Below are 18618 nucleotides of genomic sequence, written 5' to 3' on the forward strand. Positions count from 1 at the left end.
GGAAGAAAATGTGGAGGGTTTACAATTATATATAACTGTAATGATCACTTATAGACTACCTTTATTTCAGAAATGCATGTGGATGCTCTTATTTTGTTAGCTGCTTCAAGTTAACTGTTAATATTAAGAAGGTGTCCCTTATTTGACAGGTATTTTTGCATCACATTTTGGTCTGTTTTTCATAAAATTGTGGTTTCTGGCAAATTAGTGGCAAGTCATTAAAGACTGAAGTTAGAAAATAATGGCAGACATTTGAGTTTCAGATTTTATACCCTTCAGAAAATTTGTACTAATGCAAGATCTACCTGTTCTATTAAGTTAATAAGAGCAATATTTAAAAATTGGCCTTATTTTTGGGCCTGTGTCCCACTTCTAGTTCTATGTATGGCTTTGTCCAGATTTCTTGCTCTGAAGTTGAGAGGTAGGAGTGTCAGAGCCATCACTGTCAGCCAGAGACATTTCAAATTATGACATACTTATTGCACCCCAGCCCCCATTGTAGTGGCTCGGGATGTATCCAAGGAAGGCAAGAAGCAGTTATGCAGTAATTGTGCAGAGTATTCCCCCATCCAAGGTAGATCACAAATATGACCATGGCTTTTCATCTGTCCTTGATTTTGCAAAATGTTCTGGTTTTCTATCAGATTTTTATACTGTTGATTTATGCTTCTTATTATTCAGGAACTGCATGCTATCACAGTGTCCTGTTGCTCTGTTTAAGTAGCCATGGTTTAATGAACATCAGGTAAGCTTGTCGGAGATTGTAAGATGCAAGTAAGCTTTAGTAAGCTTGTCGGACACTGTAAGATGCAAGTAAGCTTTAGTAAGCATATTGTTAAAGAATTGCCAGCATTGAAAGCCTTTTCGTTGTTGCCATGCAGAGAATATTTACATAGCTAGATAATGTATAAGCCTTGGGAATTGAAATGCATATGACAGTATTTGTAATAAAAGGACAGGATTACAGTATTTTCAGAAGCTCATTACATTTTATTGGAGACCAGTGTCTTATAGCAGTGTCTGTGTGTTAGTACACTTGTAGTTGGGTGGCTTTAATGGTATATGGTAAATAAGCATTGCTACCTTACTTAAAAGCCAAGCCCTGCAACAACTAGCTCCACAATGAAGTCAAAACACAATAGCTCTGGTGGGTAAATGTACTCTGCAGTAATCAAAAAAAGGCAAATGTTTGAAATGACTACAGCTTATGTGCAAACACAATAGGTAGTGATGAAACAATGCTCTGCTAAAAATGCTTTAATGCTCCACATTGCTGAGCTGCAATCACTAGCTACCAGGATTTCACCCACTTCAGATCAAGCACGGTGCCGTTCAGTGCAACCTTCCCAGAACTAATTCAAGTCTGACCAGAATTATTTGGTGTGTGTATAAGAGGGAGGTAGCATACCCTCAGCTGTCCAGATTTTTGCCCCATATTCCTCTTAAAAAGGATTGAAGTTGCTAAATGAGACATTTCAGTTTTAGATGTCATGTCATTTAGAAAAATGCATACTAACACAAATCCTGTTACTCTTGCAATTTTCTGAGAGCCATATTTATAATTTGTCCCTATTTATTTTAGGCTTTGTCAAGATTTCTTGCACTAAGGGTGAGGCCTTGAGGGGTGTGGTATCTTTGTAAGAGAGAGAAAGTGAAATGCCCAAGTTAGAGTTAGCAGGTGGAATTTTCAAGTGCATTTTCAAGGAACTGTGAGTTTTAAGGGAAGCGAAGTTCACTGCTGCTCATGCCAAGTCTATTTACAATGTGCAACCATTTTGTTTAGCAAATGGTATCTCTATTGTGGTATAAAGTTTTAAAGCTATGTTAGTAGCACCACAAGTAGAATACTTGCATCTTAATGTAAAGGCTTGAGGTTCTATTCCTACAGCATATACATTTGTATGCTGCAGTCCTCAGGATGTCCTCCTTTGGATGAGATGCCTAATAACTATGAACCTGTTTTTCAGCTTGTCATCCATTTTCTATTGCAATATACCAGCTTACCATTTTTTAATTTAACATAGGCAATTTATTCTTTGACGGCAGCAGGCACTGAATTTGTAGATGAAACACTGAAATATACAAGTGTTGCTGTGTAATACAAGGGATATAATTCAATTATATATTATAATTAATACAATCAGGTAAATCAAATAACTTTTGCATGGCCCTAACGGTGTGCAAGGAGCCTATTGCTTGAAAACAGTTCAAAGGTAAATAACCTGCCACTGGCCAGATGCATTTTCTTTGAATGTGGGTTTCAATGCCGTTTCATTGAATGTGAGTTTCAAAAGTAGAGAAGCTTTAATGCCAAGTCTGTTTTCATTGTAAGACTATTGCTTTGTTTAGGTTTAGTAAATGTCTCAGTGTTTGGGCTATAATGTTTGAAATAAAAGTTGTAAATTAAATCCAACTGCCTGTAATCATTGTAGAACTAAAGCATAACACAGTATGCACACAGATTTGAACAGTGTCTACAGTAAATGGGGAGAAATAGCCAAGTAATGGGACACTGGAATGGCTGTGTGGGCGGGGCTTGGGGTGGGTGGACTTGGGCGGGGCTGTGTTAGCAGGGGGCGGGGTGAGCTATGTGGGTGGGGCTCTGGGTTTGCACCCCCCCTGCAAAAAATCCTGCGGGCTCCCTTGCCTGTACTCTCTTCTTATAAGCTGTAACCTTATGTTGTGATAGCATGAGAAGATAAACTACAGAAAATGAAGACACCTTTCTATATGCTGTACCCACACCTTTCCATCAAAATTAAGATGAAAAATATATTCTGATAATTGTAGAAACAAAAGTATCTTCTTCACTGCAAAGACATGCCTACTATGTATCACAGGTAGAATTCCTTAATTAAAACTGATGTACAAAATGCTGCAGTTCTAAAATAATAAAGCAATCAATTTTGCGTTTGTAAAATAAATTTGTCTTATTTGCCCGAATGCTTTGTGGTCACATTAACGAACTACATCTAGTTGTGATATCATTTTAGGAGTATGGTTATATATAACAAACTGAGAAGACAACAGAAAATACAATAATTAAAACAATACATTTTGCATAACAAAACAAGGTTCAGTATTTAAATAGTAGCTCTTAAAAATGGTCTAAAAGTAACAGATTCACTTTAATGTAATTTTTTATTTGTTATTTATTCATTTAAAATTAACTGGGGTGGAGCACTGATCACAAAAGACCAATTTCAATCTCAGCCTGGAGAGAAAAGAATCACACAAACAAAAACACGTATAAACATTACAATATGGTAAGGCGAGGTAATTACAATGAGCCTCAGGCAGTATCTCTCCGTAATCAACTTCACTTCAATATCTGTTCACCTGCACTATTCAGGAGTCAACCTCACCCCAGAATTAAAACCTCCTGGCTATGTTAAACAGTTACTAACAACAACTAATACAGAGGAACATACCATCTTCCAACAGCAGAGATAACCTTGATTCATGCAATGCATGCTTATTTTTTTCCACCTCTGAGTGTGATTATTAAAGTCTGTGCTTTTTGTTGTTGATGTAATTAATCTTGGAATAACCCTGAAGGAATGATCATGGAGGCCTTGAAGATTTTCCATCAATATACAGGTTTCTGTCCTATACCATCGTCTGCCATCCATTCAAGCAATGTAAATGGCTGTACCTAATCTACTCAGCTCTTGTAATGCAATACATTAACATGAGTTAGCCATTTTATCTCATGTCCACTCATTGTCATGATGCTGTAGATTCAAAATAACAAAACATTTGTGACCCTCACAACAGCTCAAAACTTTTTTTTAATAAACTTTCAGTCCTGAAACAATCAGCTATTCCCAAATAAGCAATACTGTATATTCACGGCCAATGCAAAGTTCAAACACTTTATAGAGTCTGAAACCTGAAATAAGACCATTATCAAACTTTGTAGTTAATGCACTAACCGACTAAGAGAGAAATGTTGTATACTACACACTTTTCTGTTTTGTGCAACTTTTAGGTAAACATTCAGTATTACCATAAATCTAGAATTCCCTGCCAGTGCCACATAAATAACCCTGCACTACTCGGCAGAAAACTATTACAAGCTTAAATCAGATGCTTGTATGTATTGCTGTCTCTAGATTCTAGCTTTCTGTTGGTATGTGTTGCCTTGAAAGGACAGTGCAACACTGTACAAACTGGCCCTAAAGTACAATCCTACCCTCCAATGTAGTTAATGTCATTCAGAGTAGTTTTTTCTTCCTCTAACGATGTCATCTGGTGTCTTGTGTCTAGATACAACTTAATTCACAGAAACTCTTTGGTTATGTAATTTTTCACTTTCTTGTACAAATAAAAACAGCCCACCATCTGTTCTCCATTTAAATATTGGATTGTTACATAAAGGAACATGTCTCAGCCCATATAACACAGGGGAAATCACAATTTCTGCAGGTCCGAATGGAAAGATAATAAAATCAGCAAGCAACGGAGAGTATTGTTGGTAGAATTCAATCATCCCCAAGTCTTCGTCACTACCTTTATGAGGTGGACCCTGTTTCTACAAAAAATCTCACCAAGGCAAAACTGATAGACTGTATTTTACACAGCATATGCTGTTGTTGTTGTTGGTCTTTCGGCTTTTACTGGTTAGGGGTCGCCACAGCGGATATGTAATGGACAGAAATAGGTTAAAAAAAAAAAGCTGGGTGCATAATTCCCAGGAAAAAAGTGCCCAATCCTGGTAGGTGCACTGGTGCCAGGACTGGTAAAATGAAAGTGTGGAATCCTCAAGTCACAAACATTCCTACAATGGGGTTAGGTCAGTCTATGGCCCCCTATTGTTGAACAGTAGTAGTTTTTGTGTTTTTAGTGGACTGACAGGCCAAAAAAAAAAAAAAAGCCATAAAGATAACAAAATGGAGTACTGAGGATAAGAAAAAAATGCTTTGTTTTTTTATGCAACAAACTCAGAATTTCCAGATAGAAGATATAAGAAAAGATTAAGAGATAAGTTAGAGGAAAGAAAAATACTTGCACAAGAAAAAAAAAAGTCAAAAATTTCAAATGCAAATTTGTGCTCATTAATACAACAGATTCATAAAAAACATTATATAAACCAAAAACATCAGGCCATTTGGAAAAAGGAGCAACTAAGAAAGCACAAAAATATACAGAACTAAATCTAGAGGTTTTTGAGAAGTATAAGAAAGAAACATGGATATGGGAAAGAAAGAGAAATCTGATATGTTGCAATATTTATGCAAAGGATAAAGGAAAACTAATCCATAAAAAAAGCAACTCCAAAGATATTTGAAGAGAAATACAGGCAAAAACACCCATATATGGAAAATTTCACAATACAAAAAATAAGATCACAAAGGGGGAATATAGAGCAGAAGATTAGTAAAGAAGAAGTAGAAGTTAAACAAATAGAAGCTGAAGTTATGGAATACCTGCAAAATTAAGGATTTAATGTAGAAAATCCAACATAGGTTATGTCACAGTATGATGGAACAATGCGCCCCCAAAGTAAGGAGAAACAGAAGTGAGCAGCATCTGAAGAAGAAATATGGACATGGGAAAAATATTTAATATGGTGCAATATTTATGCAAAGGACAAAGCAGAACTAATCAATTCAAAAAAGCAGCAAAGATATTCAAAGAGAAATGCAAGCAAATGCATCCAGTTATGGAAAATTTTACAATACAAAAAATAAGAAAACAAAGGGGGAAGTAGGAAACCGGATTAGTAATGGTGAAGTTAAAGAAACAGAAACTGAAGTCATAGATTACCTGTGAAGAAGTAAAGGATTTAGTGTAGAAAATCCAACTCTGCTAACATATTAGCACGACAGAACAAACTCCCAAATTAGGAAGAAACTGGTGGAATGGGAAGCATCCGATCAGTTGCCATATGAAGATACTTTGGAGCTTTTATTTGAATCGGTACAATAGAGTTACACAGCAATGGAAGGAACAGGAAACGGTGGCAACTGTGATGCAGTCAATATTGTAGCATTACAGGCCAGTGAGTTGCCACATGAAAAACAACAACAGATGACGTGGGATGAAGCTGAAGAGAATATGTCATAGAAAAATGTTCTGCGACTTTCTGTAGAAACAGAAACAGGAAACAGAACAAAGAATGTGTCTTAGTTTAGAAGAAAAGTATCTAAGGGAAGAGTTGCTTGCTTTAATAGTGATGTATAGACATATTAAGAACAATGAAAGAAACAGATCACAGAAAGTCAATAAGACCCAAAATGTAAGAAGTTTGATAAAACAAATGAAAACAGTAATCAAGACTATTCACAGAAATTCATGTGATATAATAGAAGTAATAGGATATATTACTGTGGAGCTAAATTATTAACAGATGAAGTCTTACCAAAAAACACAGAGCAATAAGGGAAAGGAAGGGAGAAAATCAAATGATATCATGGAAGTATCAAATAGAGAAAACTATAAAGCGATGATTAAGAAATGAAGACAAGAAGTGCTAGAAGAGTACAGAAGAGGGAACAGATCAACAAATATAATTAGAAAGATAAACATTACAAAAGCAATACACAGTATCAGAACACAGCAGGCTATGATCGTACACTACTGCAAATAATAAATGGAAGATATCAGCACAAGTAGAAAAAAAAACTTAGAAGATAAAAAAAGTTTTAAAGAAGACTGGTAAACAAGGCAAAAGGAACAGAAATACCTCCGAAAAAAGCAGAAATAAACACATGAAATAAATACATTTTGGAGAAATATGCATGAAGACCCTGTGGAATATAACAAATATTCTGAATGGATAGAAGTAGTAAAAGAAACAGTAAGAAATTCAAATGTAAACGATATGAAATGGGATGAAGTAACGTACAGATAATCCGAAACAAAATTAAGAAACAAACTCCTAAATGGAAAACCTCAAGCCCAGATGCTGTATGCAAATTTCTGGCTAAAAGTATTAGCATCTTTACATTTACATGAAAACTTAGCCTTGAGTAAGGATTACTTGCATGTGTATCCCGAAAGGACACCAACTTTGTTAGCAAAAGGAAAAAATGATACTCCTCCTTAAGAGTAAACCTGCAAGTCAACCTAAAAATTATAGACCAATAACTTGCCTTTCGACAATTTACAAGCTATATACCAGAACTGATACAGAGTTTATAGTCATTTAGAAAAAACAAAAACAAAAAAGTACAATTATGGAAGCAGAACAAAAGATAAAAGAAAGTCATGAGGAACAAGTGATCATCTGTTACTAAATAAATCCAAAATAAAAAAATGTAAAAAGGGGAAGAATCTAAGTATGATATAGATATATTACAAAAAAGTATTTGACATTATCCCACATTCATGGATAAAGGAGTGCTTACAGATGTACAAGATACACGCTACATTGATCAATAAAACTACAGTGACCATGAAACAGTGGCAAACAACTCTTCAGCTAAGCCATGATAAAGGACAAATTATTATCTCAGGGATAAAAATTAAAAGTAGGATATTTGAGGGTGACTTGTCACCTTTGTTTTGTCTTGACCTCAACCCATTAAGTGGTCTACTTAAAAGATTAGGTCATGGTTACAATGTGGCTACCAGAAAACAACACAGTGTAAAGACTTCTAATCTTCTTTTTTACAAATGATTTAAAAACTGGATAGTTATTCAGATGAGGAACTGAAAGCACTACTGCAAGTGGTCAAAACTTTCTCAGATGACGCAAGGAGGTCATTTTGTCACGATAAATGTGCAAAAGCAACCTTTAAAGCAGAAAAACTGCAACAATCAAGAAAATATCATTCTGGGACATCAACGTGATGTAAAGGAACTTGCGCAGGAGAGAGTGTATAAATATTTGGGAAATGATGGATCGACTATAAAACATGAACAAATGCAAACAAAACATAGCAAGGAATAGTTTATAAGACTAAAATTAATAGTGAAAACAGCCCTGACATGAAGGAACAAAGTCCAAGCTGCAAACCAGTTTGTTTTTCCTGTTCTTATAGTTTTTTTTTTTTTTTTTGGTGGGGGGGGCAGTCAGACTGGAAAACAATAAAATTGCTTTACACTTCTCAAATGATTTACAAAAATTAGTGTATACCAGGATTACATATTCCCCATTCTGAAGGAGTTATGGGCTTCCTTAAAATTGATTACATGTATAGATCAGCAGTCATTGGACTGAATATATATATGTTGCCCTCACAAGAGCCAAACATAGTGAAAGTTTTAAAACATGAAGAGAACAAGTCTAAGATGACTTCCCAGCTTAGTTTAGCAGAAGCATTAGTGTCAAGCGGGAATGGAAATCAAACCAGAAGTAGACAAAAATCAGCCAGCAACTGAATGTGCCAAGAAACAAAAGAGAGAACCTCAGGTGGAGTATCAGATGAGAAGACAAGAAATGTGGAAAAGGCATAAATATTGTAGCAAGTACAGAAAACTCCTGGAACAACCTCATGTCGATCAGGATCTGTTGCGGGAATAGTTAAGAAGAGGCAAATTTAAACCAAAAGAACAAAGATTAATATTGGTGGCTCAGAACAGTGGACTATGTACCCTTTGTTGAATATGTCAGCAACAAATGCAGGTTTTGTAAAACAGAATTGGAAAGTTACACTAATGGCAGAGGGGGCCTGTACTGAAAAGCATAATAATGTGGCAAGATTGTTGCATTAAGGATTATGCAAACATTACAATACTGAATTGTCTGAGAAGCACTGGAAACATGAAGCATAAAGCATTATAGAAAATGCTATAGTTTATATCACATGGGATCACCCATTATCAACAGTTCAAAAAACAGATGTAAGAAAACCAGATATAATAGCCCATGAAAAGAAGACAAAAGTAGCATTGATCGCTGAAATTGCTGTACCCAGTGATTACAGTGTTTAACAGAGAGAGACACAAAGTCATAAAGTACCAGGATTTGCAGGCAGAAATGAGGGCAATGTGGAAGAAAGATACCCGGACAGTTCCAATTGTTGTAGGAGCAATGGGTTTCATAAAAAAAAAAATACAGTCATATTTAGATATGTTATTGGATATACACAACTCTATATCAATTGTGGAAGGAGTCAATTATGGGTACATTGTGGGTGCTGTAAAGAGTGCTTTTGCCCAACATTAAACATTGAAATAATACCAATTTCATGACCTTTAAATCATACATTGACTTAAGAATTGGGTCCATTCCTGTCATGGTACTGGAAACCCAAAAAGAGTTGTTAAACCAGCTACTACATGAACAAGGTGGCATGCAAATGTTCTGGTCAGTGATTGTTTTTCTAATCCTCGCAGGTCTAGAGACAAAGAATGGAATAATAGAACTTGCTTTGCCAGTTTATGAACTATGCATCACAGATTCATTTAACACTACTGCTTTTACTGGCACTCAATTAAGGCACTGTGCAAGATGGAGCAAGCTCGCTAGAGCAACAACTCTGAATGTCTAGCAGAATGTTCAGTGCAACTGCTTTGTTGGCTTTTCAACAGTGTGAAGTTAGCTAAAAGAGTAATTCCATCAACAAGAAACAAAGATGTTTCCAGAGATCACTTTAATTTATCAGACTCACAGCACTATCAGTTTAAATGCAGAAAACTCCCTCACTTACTATGGCTAGGTTCTAGCATATTATGGGGGTACAAATCACATCGTAGGAGAAGATGGCACAGTGTGAATAACAAAATTATGGCAGTGTGATAAACTGAATCATGGCCTTTGTGGAGATGTAGCAAATAAAAAGTAATGACTAAGCCAGTATGATAATTAATACAGATGTGCCCCTATTGCAGAAAAGCTCAGTATGTAAACAAACACAATCTTTTAGTTTCAGACTGTAGAAACTTTCATTACTGAAGGCCAGTTAAAAAGGTATACAAAGTGATTTGGGCATTCTCACATATATCAAATATCAGGCTGAAATTTAAAGACGTTATCCTTGCACAGAATTTAATAGACTTAGCCTTGTACAATATTCACGGAGAGAGTTTAAATTGGAATTAACATCACACTTGTATGCAACTTTGCCTACATTTTGTTTCCCTTTACATAACATATTTGCAGTTTCACAACATATGAAAATTAGCATAAATGGTACTTTTAGGAGAAACCTACCAGGGTCTTTGTCTTTCTCTGTCATTGCTCTACACAGAAGTTTATATGTCGTAAAGTAAATACCGCATGTTGGAACATCACGTAAAGTCAGTGCCAGGGCTCCTCGGTACAATCCTTTAACGCCCTCTTCTTTTAAAATGATCACTGTGCAGTGTAATGGGCCTTTATATCTAGGTGGGGTCCCTCCAGCCACAAGATGATGTTTATAGTGGTGTGTTTGGTTCTGAAGCCGTACTTTAACAAGATCAACAGGAGCTGAGACTAGAACCTAAAAAGGAAGGAGCAAACACAAGACATGTAATTTTTTTAAATTGTTAATACTCACAAATATACATATTTATTGCAATACTGACAATAAGTGATTGGACAGCCAAAAGATAGCAAAAGGAAGACAAAATTCCTTTTGCGATCTACAAGCCACAACTCTACCACACCATTCAGATGCAATATATCTGAATAGTGGTAGGGTTAAATAAAGGGGTTTTCTAAGCCAAGGTGGACATGTAGGTTAGAGTTATGGGCAGACTTAGGATTAGCATGCAATGCTAATGAGGACAGACACCCCTCTGCACCACCTTGGTAATATCTGCTAACCCCTTATTTTGCCTTACAAAAACTCTTTCTACACAAGACAGCTCAGACACACACACACACAAATCTATCCCCCCTACCTAAACCTTACCTACAAAATGCCTGTACACACACACACACACACACACACACACACACACACACACACACACACACACACACACACACACACACACACACACACCTCTTTCAACAAAACACATGCTTGCTAAAAAGGGTCTACATCAGATCATCAAAATGGCTCATTATCGAATGCCATAACGTCGAACTGCAAAACCTGAACCCTAACAATATCGAAACCTCAAAACAGTGAATTTTTTCCCATTGAAAAAATTTGCTGTTCCGAGAAATACACACACACACACCACAAGCACACTAAAAAGCAGCAATCCACACACATACATTTAAAAGTTACATAAAAGCAGCAATCCACACACATACATTTAAAAGTTACATCTAACCCTACACTACACTGCACATACACTACTATCTATCCACTTAGCTTAACCCAGACCCTAACCCTAAGATCCGTCACTATCGCACACTCACCTCACCTGCGCCCTAACCCTAACTCACTTAACCCGCCCCAACCCCAAATCTCACTATTGCACACTCATCTCACCCACGCCCTAACCTTAACTCACTTAACCTGCCCATAACCCCAAATTCTGTCACAATCACACACTTACCTGACTCGCGCCCTAACCCAAACATCCGCACAATCACACACTTACCTTAACCCAACCCATACCTTTCCACCGCATCGCTGAAAATAGCGAAGCCACAACAACGGCCAACCGAATTCTTTCCCTAGGAAAGAATTCGGTTTTGTGCAGCTTCGGTGTTTTCAGCGTTCGCGATATTGGGTTCGATATTAGATCATTCAAAATTCTGCCGTTTCGATGATCTAATATAGACCAGCTAAAAACACTGTCGTTAAATCCACCATTTGCACACACTATACTGCAATTAACTTTGTCAATCAAAGTAATGTTTGACAATGAATTGCAACCATATATATAAATTTGCACTGAAGAAATTATTTGGTGAAACCTGGTTTGCTGTTTGATGAAATTTATACATAAAATACATTAAAGATTGTTACTGTGTGGGCCTCATTTTTCTTTGACTGTTAAGCATTTAGTGTTGCATACTGCAAGGGTGGAAAACAACCGTGGATTCCAAAAAAATGTATACTAGGGCTAGCTAGCAGTATCTATACTGTGCTTGATTACATAAAAAGTCCTTGGTGATTCTTCAAGCAATGTAAGATAATGAAAGCGAATGAAAATTTGCTGAGGTCTACTTTGGATTCTAAAACAGTGCTAGGGTCCATAGAGCAACACTATGAAATTTTACATTGGCATTGAACAGCACTATAAAACCTCAGTGTATTATTGGTGAATACTACAGTCAACTGTGTCATGTAGCACAGCTAGAACCTCACCTATGTGTTAGCAGTGGTACAGCCAGTTATCAGTTGGTGGAAACCCTTGGGTTAGCTGTACCAGTAGTGGCATCCAGAGTTGCTTCGAGGGTGGTTAAGTGCCTGGGTGAGATCACATTAGCTTTTAAGTTACTCAGTATTCAGGGATGACTCAAAATCTATTTTTTAAGCAAAAAGTGGTCATGCCATCACTGTAGTGTTTTATCTTCTACATATGCAGTATTATAGCTGATATACAGTTGAGTCTGTGTGTGGGGTGTCTGACTTCATTGGACTTATGTGTCTACATGGCAGGCTTGGTGGTATTCAGCTTATGCAAGGAAGAGATACTGATATTCACCAACCTAGATATGTGGCAGTTGTAAAATGATGTAAACAGTTAGCGGCATTCTGCCCTTGGTATGACATTATAGGATGAAGCTTAGATTTCAGTGCAGAGGAGAGATGTATACTCATACTTCTAGGCTCTGGCCCCCATGTTAAGTGCCAACTGATGAAATCACAAGTCAGATTTACATTTATACTCCTGCAGTACAAGACATACACATCTAAAGCCACATCATCTATTTTCTAGTTATTGGACTGTTTTTGTTTGGGGAAAATATTTTTTGGGGGGAGGGTAGCTATTTCTTTTTTTAAAACTTGTAATGGTAATATACATATGGAAAACATGAACAAAAAATATGGAAAATTCACTTCCATACTTCTGTACATTTTTCAGAAATATAGAGGGTACATGTATAAAGACAGCTCTTATTTTATAACATTCTTTGATAGTTTTGCACTAGCTTTCATTTGATCATCAGCTCCCTCTTGGATAAACATTCCTTCATTCCACTCCCCATCACTGTGGCGATGGTCAACCAGCAGGGGACATAACTTAGACAGGTATCAGCAACAAGGTGAGAATTTTCATTTTTTCAGCTCTCTTTCCATGCATTGGAATAACTGCAAAGGATGTCCCCTTACTTTCACAAGGGGTATTCCCTCCTAGCAGCTCTGCTCCAACCTCTTGAAGCAGGATTGGTGGTTCCGGTAATCTCCAAGTGAAGTACCTCGCAGGATGCACAGTAGCAAAACCCGCCTCGAACACGCCTCCTAGCCAAGCGCGCATGAATATTTATGTTTTCCGGCCTTAAAGAACACGTTGAATTGTTTGTACATATATTCCGAAATGTCATGTAAGCATGTAAGCACATTGAATTGGAAAGAAATGCAAGTACAAGTCTAAGAACACATAGAACACATAGCGATTTTCTTCCACTTTATTCATGATAAACACAGCAAAACTACAGAAAATGACAATTGCAAATGTAAACATGTCAAAAGTCCATTCAGGTACATCATAGCTGTAATTCACGATTGCATATAAGCCATTTAGCGGCAAAAGTACAGAACATGAGCGTTGCATTTCATATCAGAAAATCAGCGGAAACACAGTAAGCTATTGCACATGTCATTTCATTTAACGGTACTTTTCCGTTATCAGGGCAACACTTTAAACGCGGTTTTTGAGCTCCGAATTCAGTATCTTGTCACCCGGATAAATGAACAGCAAAAAAGGCATGACAAGACACAGGATTCGGAGCTCTGCAACCATGTATAAGGTGTTGTTCCGAAAACAGCAAAGTACAAAAAAAGGATTTTCTCAATTTAAACACTGTGTTTAAGTGTGGGAGCATAACAGAAAAGGTGTATTCTACACAAATGCAGTAGAGTTCTTGGTGTAGTAGCAACTTGTGAGTAGCACCTTATGTTGTACAAGGAGATATTTCAAGCAAGTTTAACTGCAAGAGGGGAAAAGTTTTTAAGATTAAGTAGTTTATTAGAGCAGAGTTTCTAGTAGTAGATCAGCTCTTTATTCTATGGATAATCATTTGGCTTTAACAAGGAAAGGAATGACAACAGCGTTGTACAAACAATATTAGAGACTACATTTATTCTCATATCTTCCGAAACCCACAATGACCTTCTTCCAGATATAAGGTGCTAAACATATAACTGTGGGTATGTATGTGACACGCTATTTTCAGCAAAGTGTCAGGTACTGTTAATAATAGCTTGTCATGCTATTACTGCGATTGTGCTAGCTGTTGACATTTCTTGACATGATGCATTCTCGGACACCTGCCAATCATGTCAGCAACGCCCACTCCCCGCCCAAAGCTGTGCAGAACTGCCCGCGAGGTACTTCGCTTGGAGATTACCGTGGTTCCTCCAGTCTCCACCAGGGAGACTGCACAACCCCATGTGCCCCCCAGGTGCATGCAACCCTCCCCACTCCTGCAGGAGATGCAACTATCAAAAGTCCTCCAGTTTGGTTGAAAATTTAGTTTCTCCAAAAACTGGCGAATTCTTTGAGAAAATGTGGTGGATTACACTCAGAGATTTTTAACTATAATGCCTGTCATTACTTCAAAAAAATGCATGTTAATTCCTACGTAACTCTGCCAACTTTCCAAGTTAGTAGTATAACTCTCAAAACAAAAAGGTCTCCGATTTGGGACTTTCATCACGGATTATGTTTGGCTTTGTCCCATTTTCTATAGATCAGATGTTTAAGAGTGGGACACACCCTTTCACTCCACCCACATCCCTGCTTAGCTCCTCCGGGGCCATATTCAAACCTTGGTCGCTTCACAGTCTGTGCTGTCTCTCTCTCTCTCTCTGAACTACAGAGCTGGGCTAAGCTGAACAACTTTTGCACTTACAGTACCTTACTATGTTTTGTTGAACGTTACATCAGTTTGCTAAGAAATAGTAAAATGACCTTTTATGTCTTTTTTTTCAGTTAACACCAACAGTGCTCACAATATTCCAAGTCATAAATAAAATGACAAAAAAAAATCAATTCTCATGTTAACATATAACTTGAAAACAAGTTAGTCATTCAGCATGTAAATCTCTACGACTAGTGATTCACATATATAAATATTCATCTTGCTGTTGATGTGCACTACAGTCAATGGTATCATGTAGCACAGCTAGAGCTTCATCTGTGTGTTAGCAGTGCTCTAGAATCTGATAATGCTGTAGAGTGGCAATACTGGCACAGTGGTGATAAACAAAAAGAAGGATTCCAAAATGATCAGAACAGTATTGTAGTAGGCCTCTGCTAATCATCACCACCACCACCTCAAACTAATTCCTAGCTCATCTCCCTAACATGCAAAGCCACAAATGTTAGCATTACATGTTATGCCAGGGCCAGGTAATGAGACTCCAAAACATTTAATGTTAAATGAACGTCACTTACTATCCCTGGTGTAATCCGAAAACCACTGAATCTACCACATAGTCATCTCCACAGTTCTACTCTTATGTCAGCTATGATAATGCAGTCTATTATGCATGTATTGTATACAAAAATACAAGAAAGGCATGCTGTGAGGCTACACTACAAAAGATCAATTAAATATTGTTAAAGAGGTTGGAGCTGCACTCTTTGTATGAAGGAAATGACATTTATGAATATGGGGCTAAACTTGGTTGTTCAATATATGCAAAGCTTTACCATATCCTGTAAGTCATGGGAGGCATCATATTAAAGACAGTGCCTGTTGTCTCAGAAGAGAGGACACTCCTTACTCATTGTTACTTCCTTCTTCAACTACTGCCACTGAAATATGCTGTGAGATTCCAAAAGACATTGGGTGTGTAGGGTAGGATACTACATCAAGTGGATACCCCATGTCAAGTTCCATAAACAAGAGCTCTTTCAGGCTTCAACTGGTGTAGGTTACAGAGGACTAGCAGAGACCTTCACCTTATTCCAAAAGATGAACCAGGCTTTCACTACCATAACAGTCTGGGGTTTTGCATTACTGATGCATGCCAGTGTGAAATTGTGGAGAGACCGTGTAGGTCACTGAAGTCAATGAGTGGGAGTAGTATTACTGCAGCTGTAAGGAGGAACTGGTGCTGCAGACAATTCAAAGTGGGAAGCCTGAGCACTTGCTGTTCCAAGTCCCAGCTACAGACAGATTTGTGTCACTACTGTTGGGGTAGCAACTGAGGACTGTGTACAAGCTCACTAAAGGTGGTGCACGAGCTGTGTGCGAGTTTCAGTGGGGGATGGCTCACACAGCTCAGTATTTGAAATATTAATATGAACTAGCTAAGAAAACTCCAAACATGCTTATCCTGTTCTAAGCAAAGATAGGATGCATGCTGGCTGCATTCTCATGTCCATCATATAGGTCACACTGCCATGCGTACTGTCTCTGGGACTTATAGAGCTACTTGAATGTCAACACTCAATACCTGCATTACCAGGGGTGTCACATCGGTGCAGCTGTAGTGCCACACTGCTTTGAGTGAATGTGCTCAGCAAAGCTGAGATTACACCTGGAATGGGTAAGGAGATTCATGGCTGTGTAAGGTTTTATAATCTCTCTACACACTTGTAACATAGATGGCCACCTTTACACTGTGTACCTTGGCATTTTGAGGTACTCTTGGGCTTCAATTCAGAATTGGAGTAGAAAAGCAGGATGGCTGATGTTCTCTGCTGTACCACCCCAATCATTTTGGAACCCAGCTCATTATAGTGTTTTACTGTAAAAAAAAAAAAAAAAAAAGTCAATGAACAACTTCCTAAATTTCAGCAAGTATCCTCATGGCCAGCTTTACTTCAGGGTTTTGTTTACTAACTTTTTACTGAATGGCCTATTTTCAGGGATAGGCAACAACGTAGTTATACTGCCTAAGGAAAAAAAAGACACCAGGGAAATGCTTCTTCCAGGGCTCAAAAGAGGTACAGTAAACTCTCTGTTAACCGGCACCCATGGGAATTTATTCCTATCTTCCTTTTTAAAATTTTAAAAATGCAAGGTATGCTTCTGCGAGGGGGAAACAGAAAGTGCAACACATGAAAATTGTAATGTATTTCTTTGATTTTTTTCTTGGTTGCTTGAGTTTCAGTTAATTGACAGTTTACTGTACTATTTTTGATTCAACTGAACTGTGAGATATAACTTCAGCCAAAACAGAATGCTCTAAGTGCCATACGACTTTTCATGTCCAGCTGAGCTATCAGTCTTAGGCAGATTAGAGCTATCAGACACATCATCTAATGGAGATCACCTCAAAAGTACAGTACCCCTTATGCTGTGCTATGGTGTCAGTACTGGAACACTAATCCAAGAACATGACGTAGGTAAAGAACTTGCAGCTTTCTGATCTTTTTGGTGGCATGTCAAGTATACTACCTGTGTCGAAACAGCTACAGGATTGCTTTTGCCCCTTCTTAAATGCTTTGATTGATAGTATCAAATGGATTCATAGGTTCATAGGTGTGTACTAAGCTAATGGCCCTGGAGCCTTTACAAGCCTAATCCATAGGATTACCCTGGCATCGTGCCACCCGACCTTAGTTTCCAGTGCCTCTTGTCGAGTAGAGCCACTGGAGCGATCCCCGGGGTGAATTTTCTATTTCCAATCCACTCATCAAGATTTCTCTTGAAGAGGGCCAGTGAGGTGCTCTGTTTAACATGTATGAGAAGTCTATTCCATAGCATGGGCAGTCTCTTGGTTATGAACCTGTCGCTCCAGCACGTTCTGTTGATTGTGGTAATGAGGTTGAGGTCTCTGGAGCATGTGGTGGAGAGGGATTGGGATTTCTTTAAATGTAGCGTTTCTAGCAGAGCTGGGTCAGACATGACTTAGTAAGTCAAGCAGAGATCGCCTCCAAGTAGGCGATATCAGACAGAGAATAGTTGCAGTTTTTTGAGTCTGTCCATATAGGACAAGTGTTTAAGGCCTAGAATCCTCTTTGTGAGGTACTTTTGCGGCCTCTCCAGTTGTTGCAGGTGTCTAGAGAGGTACATGCCAAATGGGGCACTGTACTCAATGATTGGCCTAATGAGGGAAGAGTAGAGGGAGACAATGACCTCTTTCTTCCTGGATGCAAAACCCTTAGTAATGACATGTGCCACATAGAAGGACCTTCTGACCACAGTGGCAGTGTGGTGGTCAAAAGAGAGGGTGCTGTCAACCTGTGTTCCCAGATCTGTTATAACGGCTGTTGTGTTCAATGGATTACCATCGATGTGGTAGTTCATGGGAACTGGGTTTTCCCCAAAGGGGATGACGATACATTTTTTGGCATTGAGCTTAAGGCCATAGTTCTGACACCAGTCGTTTGTCTCAGTGAGGCCTTTCTGTAGGATGTCAACATCACTTGGGGAGTTAATAATGGCTCACAACTTGTAATCTTCTGCGAACTTTGTCAGCCAGAGTCCCTTCGTGTTGGTCTGGACTTCTGAGAAGAAGATACCAAGCAGGAGAGGACCCAGGACCAATCCCACTGGGACTTCACTCATGACTGGTTGGCAGTCTGACTTGGAGTCACCTACTTTCACACTGTGGGTTCTGTGAGCCAGTTTGCAACCCACCTAGTGATAGAGGGTTTGATGCCTAGCTTAGTGAGTTTTTCTATGATTCCTGAGTGGGGAATGGTATCAAAGGCCTTAGCCAG

At 38.2% G+C, this 18618-nt stretch overlaps 1 protein-coding gene across 3 annotated transcripts in view; it reads right to left on the reverse strand.

Annotated features, from left to right (window-relative positions):
* The window catches only part of LOC122805563 (solute carrier family 25 member 45-like), a 1930246-nt gene that overhangs the window by 774171 nt on the left and 1137457 nt on the right, over window positions 1-18618 (reverse strand). For all 3 annotated transcript variants that reach the window (XM_044075783.1, XM_044075781.1, XM_044075784.1), the window contains exon 6: window positions 10103-10370. In XM_044075783.1, the coding sequence (XP_043931718.1) occupies window positions 10103-10370 (268 nt within the window). The remainder of the gene's footprint in view (window positions 1-10102; window positions 10371-18618) is intronic.

Source organism: Protopterus annectens, chromosome 6.part1, assembly GCF_019279795.1.
Source record: "Protopterus annectens isolate FY-2018-M chromosome 6.part1, PAN1.0, whole genome shotgun sequence".
Lineage (NCBI taxonomy): Eukaryota > Metazoa > Chordata > Ceratodontiformes > Protopteridae > Protopterus > Protopterus annectens.